This window comes from Ailuropoda melanoleuca, chromosome 6 (genome assembly GCF_002007445.2).
Source record: "Ailuropoda melanoleuca isolate Jingjing chromosome 6, ASM200744v2, whole genome shotgun sequence".
Lineage (NCBI taxonomy): Eukaryota > Metazoa > Chordata > Mammalia > Carnivora > Ursidae > Ailuropoda > Ailuropoda melanoleuca.
The window spans coordinates 32,087,673-32,095,591 of NC_048223.1; the positions used below are offsets into that span (position 1 = coordinate 32,087,673).

The window sequence follows — 7,919 nt, forward strand, 5'->3', positions numbered from 1 at the left end:
CAAGGCCATCAAATTTGCTGTCTGATGATAGTGAATTTTCTTAATCTGACCTCTTTTGTCTTTCCATCATTTCCCCAAAGTCAGGAAATGAATGGATAAATAAAAATTAGTCTGCCTTGTATGCCCAAAACATACAATTTTAGTAGCTAACAACATGGATTTTGAATTTTGGGTTTCCTATGTACTTATATTCTGTTTTATACTAGGCACTAGAGGAATATTTCTTTTCCTCTCCCCACCCCCGTTTTTACTTTTGGGGCTGTGTAGTCATTTGAGGACTTATTCCCGCTACGACAAAGCTGACAAGGCTGAGGTACTAGAATGGTGTGTAGTCCAGGGCTGGAGAAAAGACTTTCTGGCATGGGTCACTGAGGGTCTAGTTACATACTTACATAGACCTGGGGCATTTTACAAGATCTTATAGAAAAGGTTTCATGTTAGAAATCTTTAGGTAATGATGATAAGGAAACTTAACTCCTTGACCTGGTTTGAATCTTTTTAAATTGTGCCCTCTGAAATTTTTTACTTTTTTGCCTTTATAAATTAATAATAGAGTAACATAAATTATGGACAAGTTAGCAGTAGCTAATTTTTATAACCTTAAGAAAGATTGCATTTTGCCTTGTATTCTTTTTTTTTTTTTTTTAAGATTTTATTTATTTATTTGACAGAGAGGGAACACAAGCAGGGGGAGTGGGAGAGGGAGAGGCAGGCTCCCCGCGGAGGAGCTTGATATGGGGCTCGATCCCAGAACGCAGGGATCACGCCCTGGGCCGAAGGCAGACGCTTAACGACTGTACCACCCAGGCGCCCCTTGCCTTGTGTTCTTATGCCTGTTTTAAAAAATTAAAAATTGTTTTAAACTGACATCGTAAGTCAGATCATCTAACATTTACCCTAACTTTCTGAAGCCCCCCGCAGGAGTTATATTTTAGTCTTCAGCCTCTTCTAACTTCTAAGTGTTACTTTAAATTATTCGTTTGCAAAATGTATTTGCTCTTTTCAGTATCTGTGGCTGTGTCAGAGTGGCAGACACATGTGTCTGTATGATTTCTCTTCTAAGATTCTAACATAGCCAATATTTTGCAATAAGGTCTAACACAACATTTGTATTGATTTGTTTCTTACACCAGAAAACATCTGTTGAAAGTATATTAGAGGGATCCTGAAGTGTTTAGAAAAACGATATTTTTTAAAGATCTATGAAACTCAAAGAATGTTACAGCTTTCTTTTTCTTGGTGTTTGGTTTTTGTTTTGTTTTTCATTTTTTAAGCTCATATTTTTCTACCTAAATTGGGAGAATATGCCAAGTAATTTTATTTCTTTCATTTTGTAGATAGGTACAATCATCCTCATTTTGCACATAATAAAAGTTCCTGAGTTAATTTGTATTTCTGATACACAGCTAATTCTTGGAGGCTAAACCAGGAGCCGCATTAACATTTCCTGATTTCTTAGTCCAGTGTTATATTTTGTCATGCCTGGAAATGTGAGTAATAATTACAGCTAGCTAAGCATTTAGTGGTTGAGAGGGGAGGAAGGAGTTCACCTGATGGTAAGGAATAGATGATACAACATTTGAGGAATGCTCTGGTAGTGCTTTCATCTTAAAGCAAGGGACATAGTCCAATTTACCTTGGATCTCTCAGCCTACTTAGCATAGAACTATTATTGGTGCTCATTGATTGTTCAAGCAGTCCAGCCATAAGACGAACTGAAAGGGCTTTGTTAAGACAGTCTTCATCACAGTGCTGTAAACCACTTGTATATTTTTTTAATCTGTGGGAAACCTACACTAATATCATGTGTTCTGTTTTCTTTTTTAGACTACAAAAAGGAAGCGTGGCTACATTAAAAATAAGCTAGTTTTTAAGAAGGGCAAGAAAATATCTAAGAAGACTGTTTAAATACACTGTTCTGGTTCCTAACTTGAAGCAGTTGTCCTTGTGAGAACTGGTCTTTGCCTTTAGCTCATGTCATGTTTCACAACAGAGGGTACAGAACCATCACTGGTCCAGATTAATGTACAAAATTTTCTGGCAATGCCTGATTTAAAAAATAAAATTGGCTTATTGAGAACAGCTATTTTCTATTTGTAACGTGAAGCAAGACAGAGCACTGCTGTAAATGTCTAACAGCAGAATTTTTTTAGTGGTACATATTATCCTTCAAATCTGAGAATTTGGACTAATTACACCAAAGAACCCTCTAATTTGGTCCCTGGCACATGCATACTTGTCAATGTTTTTATTTTTTACAAGACCTACATTTTATTTGAATTACCCAGATAGCAATATGTAAAATACAAATGACAAAATGTGATGTGAGTTTCTTGAACCAGTAAACTAGTACAGGTCTGAGAAAGAGGTATTAGAAAAATAATTATACTTCTTTGAACTATATTTATTTTCATGTTTCTCCAATGCAAAGATTGTTTCATCAAATGTACATTTTCTGTTGCTTACTGTTTGCTCTGTCAAAGAAGCTGCTGTTTCAAAGATGGACCTCTGAGTAACTAATTGATGCAAATAGTTTTTTACGTTGACACATTGCTGCTGTTGGCAGTTGTTTTCACCAGGTACTTAGCAGATCTCGTGCATTGTTCATTCAAGGGCTAAATTTATATCCTTTGGAAGGCATGGCAACTGCATAGAATGTTTGTTGCTTACCAGGTTGGGGTTTGGTATCACTGAGATTAGCACTATGTTTACATGCAAAAGATTAAGGAAAAAACCCTTAAGGTGGACAGGTATCCAAAGTTCCTTTTCTGTGACTCTTCAAAATGACAAAGGATTTGTAAACTTTGCCTGGATTTCTCTCATAATAGTTTCATCCATCACAATGATTTTTAACCTCTGCCCCATTTTTTTAAATCCCTGAAGCATTTGATGAAACACTCTTTAATGCTATATGCATTTTCTTACTTTTATTAAAAATGTGACAATTGTCAAAAAATGCACTAAAATATAAATGGAGATTGAACATGTTCATTTTCCAGCTTATAGGCAACTTTATATAGACTTGAAAATTTTCTCCAGTTGTTTAGTAAAAGTGAAAGAGAAAGGGTTTTTCCTGCCACAGGATATAACTTTTTTTTATATAAACAAGCATAACTTACCACTGCTTTTGGTGGAAAAGTGCAGAATAGTATGTACCTTTTATGAAGAAAAGTGTAATTTACAATATTCAGTGAGAATGTTACTGCTGATTTTCTTTTCCAAAGTGTAGAATATTCTTTGATTTATAGAATTCATTTTTGACCCAGATGATGGTTCTTTTACAGACCAATAAAATGGCTGAACATTTTCACAAATAAAGTGTAACTAAATCTGGATTTCTGATACCTTGTCATTTGGGGGATTTTATTTTACTTTGTTGCTTTAAAATTCAATGCAGAGAAGTTGTTGACTGTAGGGGAAATAAAGTTAATTCAAATTTTGTTTTAAGTGTTGTCTTTTTTAAAAATTTTATTTTTGAAGGGACTTACAGAGTACTGAACACGTAATTCCTTCCTTGTTCACGTTTACAAAGATTTTAGAGAATATGTGTACAGTAGTCCTCCGCACTTGTTTGTGGTTTGGCTTTCCTCGGTTTGTTTCCCGCAGTCAACCGTGATCCAGAAGCAAATGAGCCTCCTTATGATGCATCTTCAGATTGTCATTAGTAGCCTAGCACACGTCACAGTGCCTCCGTCATTCACCTCACATGATCTCATCACATAGGTATTTTATTATCTCACATCATCACGAGAAGCAGGGTGAGTACAATACAATCAGATCTTTTGAGAGAGAGAGACCACGTTCACGTTAACTTTTATTACAGTAGATTTTTGTCAGTATTATATTTTATTGTTAATCACTGTGCCTAATTTATAAATTGAACTTTATTATAGATATTATGTGTAGGAAAATACAGAACATATAGGGTTGGATACTGTCTGCATGTTTAGGCATCCACTGGGGGTCTTAAAACATGTCCCTCACAGATAAGGGGAGGACTGTTATAGAAAAGAAGTGCTAGATTACTTCAACATCGACCTACTATTTTATTTTTCCTTCTTTCTACTTGAGAATTAAAATCCCATTTTGACTTTTTATGAATGAATGAAGGGGGAGAAGATACCTTGCCAAGTAGGAATTTATCTCCTTTAAATGAGGATAGGTCTCTGACAAAAGGTCCTGCTCCGTGAAGTATATAACCAGTCAAGTCTTCATTGTAGAATTTTCTCATTAAAAGTAGAAATGATCTTCCACCTTTCTCAGTTTTAGGGAACACCACTTTGGTTCAGTGGTTCAGTAAAACACCATACTGTAACCCCATTTGTGGTTTTATTATAGCACAAAAGTGAAATGGTAGTTTAAATACATTGGAATATACAATAATTGGCTCAGAATATTCTTTAAATCTCTAAATTCATGTGTGATCACTAACCATACACCATACTAACACCAAACTATTAAAGTTTTAGGCTATAAAATAGCTTTTGTTTTTGTTCCACATTTTAGAATTGAAAAAAGCTGAGTGCTTTGGAGTATAAGGCAGTGAGACAGCAAATCCAAAGATAAAATTCAGTTTTCAAACTTACATTATTACCTACCTGAGTTGGCATTTGTAGAGATTTACTTCTTTTGAGTCCCTAGGCCATGACCAAGAGGCCAGAGGGCTAGATGTATAAAAGCATCTTCTAGAGTATTACTGTTTTCATAGCTGAAGGGCCATAAGATGAGATTTGGAGCTTCTGCACCTTCTTCCTTTTTTTAAGTTTTATTTGTGGCAAAAAATACATAACAGAATTTACCATCTCACATCCATACATTTTTAAATGTACAGTTCAGTACTTTTGAGTACACTTGTCATGCAACCAATCTCCAGAATTATCTTCATCTTGCTGGAACTGCTGCTGCTTGATGTGGGTTTTGTCAGACATCTACCTTGCTGCGTAATCCTCAGTTAAGGTAGGTGGAATTGTGGACAAATGGCGAGCTCAACAGCAATTGCAACTGAGATGGTAGGAAATTACAACAGACCATCCCTAAACAAATGTCATGATGTTTAATTTTCTTTTGAAGTAAACGTCTGTTACCATGAAATATAACACAGAAGAACACAAAACTGTATACTGTAGTGAATTACCACAAAATAAGCAACTTTGTAACCACAACCCAGGTCAAGAGAACAGAACTGTGCCAGTACTCCAGAAGTTTCCTCGTGCCCTTAGCCAGTCACTGGCCTGTCCCAGTTCCCCCCTCCAAAAGGTAACTACTCTCCTAGCTTTCATAGTAATTATCGATTTCTGGTTCTAATACTTAAGCATTTCTCTCTAAACATAATTACTTAATTACACCTACATTTTAAACAATGTAAATAGAATCAAAGTATTTTTTGTATTCTTTTCCTTGGTTTTTATGAAATTGATCCAGAATGTTGCATGCAACTGCTTTGTTTTCACTGATAAATAGTATTCCTTTTGTGTGTCCGTTTCTTTCTCTTTACCCTACTTCACACATATTCTATTGTTGGTGGATATTTGCTTTGTTTCTAGTTTGAGGATATTACAAATACTATAGGAATATCCTTTTACATCTCAGAGCGTATATGCATACGTTTTTTGGTGGGTATTTACCTAATAAAGTAGAATTGCTAAGTAGGATATTGAAGGTTCTTTTAATTCTCACATCCTAATCAGCCCATATTAATCTTTCTAATTTTCCCTTTCTGGTGGGTGAATAATGAGTTCTTATTTTGTTTAATTTGCCTTTTCCAGGTTACTGGTGTGGATGGCCATTTGGAAATCCTTTTATATAGGTTTTGATTCTAGTCCCATTTTTCTGTTGGTTTTTCTTTTATTATTTGTCATAGTTCTTTATATGTCTTGTATATAGGCCCGTCATCAGTGTTGCAAATTGCCTAAGAATGTATTATTTTAATGTAGCCTTATTTTTCAATCTTTTGTGTGCCTATAGCTTTCTAGACCCCGTATAAACCTTCTGAGATGTGAAGGTAGTCTCTTGTATTCTTTTCCAGAAAGTTTATCTATCTTTTGTATTTAGCTTTGTAGTCCGCCTGGAATTCATTTGTTGAGTACAGTGTGAACTGTTTCTGGATGCTTTTTGTTTCATTTCATGGAAAAAATATCCTTTTCCTACCCTTCTACAGTACTCCTGTGTGGTATAAATTAAGTGTCCATGAGTCTATTTCTGGAGTCTGTTACATTACAGAGAGAGTAAGGTCTTGACTTACTTGGGTCTTGACTTACTGTAGTCTTAAGATAATTAAGATACAGTAAAGCAAGTACCTCTCCCATCCCAACCTGTTCTTTAATCTTCCCGTTGCTGTTTATGGCCCTTTGCTTTTTTATATAAATTTCAGAAACACGTTGTTAAGGAACACCAAAAAAAAAAGAAGCCTTGTCAGGCTTTTGATTGGAAATTAAAACTGTAGAATAATCTGAACACCTTTAACATATTGTGTCTTCTATGAACATGGGATATCCTTCAAGTTCTTTAGGACTTGGTCATCTTTAATTTGTTTTCCAGTTTTTAAATAGGCCTTGCACATTTTCATAAATTTTATTACAATGTATGTTATTTTTTGATGTTGTCTTACAAAATTTTATTTTTCAATTGTTAGCATATAGGAAGTTTGGTTTCGTATGTTGAGATTATATTCCACAACCTGTTAAGTTCTAACAATTCAGATTATTATAAACATTGTGCCATCATAATTGAGGAATGATGGCAGTTTTCTCTCTCCCTTTCTAGTGGTTACATTTTTTTTTCTTAACTCTGTAGTGATAGAACATCTAGTGTAGTACTGCATACAAAAGGTAACATTTGTGTTTTGTCCCGTTTCCTATGGAAGTTCTGTTTATTTTTTTAAAGATTTTATTAGAGAAAGCGACAGAGAGCGTGAATGAGCATGAGTGGGGAGGGGAGGGAGCAGCAGGCTCCCCGCTGAACAGGGAACCTGATGCAGGGCTCAGGATCCTGGGATCATGACCTGAGCTGAAGGCAGACGCTTAACTGACTGACCCACCCTGGTGCCTCATAGGGGAAGTTTTTGGTATTTTTCCATAAACTGAGTTTTTATCATGAATGACTCTTAAAACTTGGGCTTTTTTCCCCTTCATTTACTGAGATGATTCTGACTTTTTTATTCTGTTAATATAGTGTTAAACTAAATTTGCATGCTTGAAATAAAAGTATTTGATAGAAATACTAGTAAAACATTCAGCTAGTAAAACATTTGGGCCTACATTTTTCTTTGTGCAAAGGTTTTTAATTACAGATTTAATTATTTTATAGACATAGGATTAGTTTTTTACTTGTCAGGTTTGTTGAAATTGTGTTTCTCAAGGAATTTGTCCATTTCATCTAAATTTTCAAATAGACTAAAATTATTGCTCATATTACTTAATTTTAATGTTTGCAGATTCTGTAATCCTGTCCTTTTCATTCCTAACATTGGTTTTCTTTTTTTGTCTCACATTCCTATGTGTTTCTGGCTCTGTCCTCTCCCTCATTACCATGCTCATTTTCTTTGGCAGTTTTTTTTTTTTTTTAAAGATTTTTTATTTATTTATAAGACAGAGATAGAGACAGCCAGCGAGAGAGGGAACACAAGCAGGGGGAGTGGGAGAGGAAGAAGCAGGCTCATAGCAGAGGAGCCTGACGTGGGGCTCGATCCCATAACGCCGGGATCACGCCCTGAGCCGAAGGCAGACGCCTAACCGCTCTGCCACCCAGGCGCCCCTCTTTGGCAGTTTTTGATCAATTTTGTTATTTTTTTTTTCCCCTTTCAAAGACCAGTTTATAGCTTTGGTGACACTTTCTACAGTATGTTTTTTATTTCATTAATTTATGTCAATTTTCTTCTATTTCCTTGGACAGGAGGTGTTCTTTTCAATGTGTTGATTTCT

General features: G+C 35.3%; 1 protein-coding gene and 1 long non-coding RNA gene across 3 annotated transcripts in view; one reads left to right on the forward strand and one right to left on the reverse strand.

Annotated features, from left to right (window-relative positions):
* STT3B (STT3 oligosaccharyltransferase complex catalytic subunit B) overlaps positions 1-3,447 on the forward strand; it is a 100,784-nt gene extending 97,337 nt beyond the window's left edge. Inside the window, exon 16 of the mRNA XM_034662122.1 lies at positions 1,828-3,447. Within this exon, the coding sequence (XP_034518013.1) occupies positions 1,828-1,908 (81 nt within the window). The 3' untranslated portion in view covers positions 1,909-3,447. The remainder of the gene's footprint in view (positions 1-1,827) is intronic.
* The window catches only part of LOC117802645, an 81,021-nt gene extending 73,413 nt beyond the window's left edge, over positions 1-7,608 (reverse strand). For both annotated transcript variants that reach the window (XR_004626029.1, XR_004626028.1), the window contains exon 1: positions 3,489-7,608. This is a non-coding gene — a long non-coding RNA (uncharacterized LOC117802645). The remainder of the gene's footprint in view (positions 1-3,488) is intronic.
* Between the last annotated feature and the right edge of the window lie 311 nt (positions 7,609-7,919).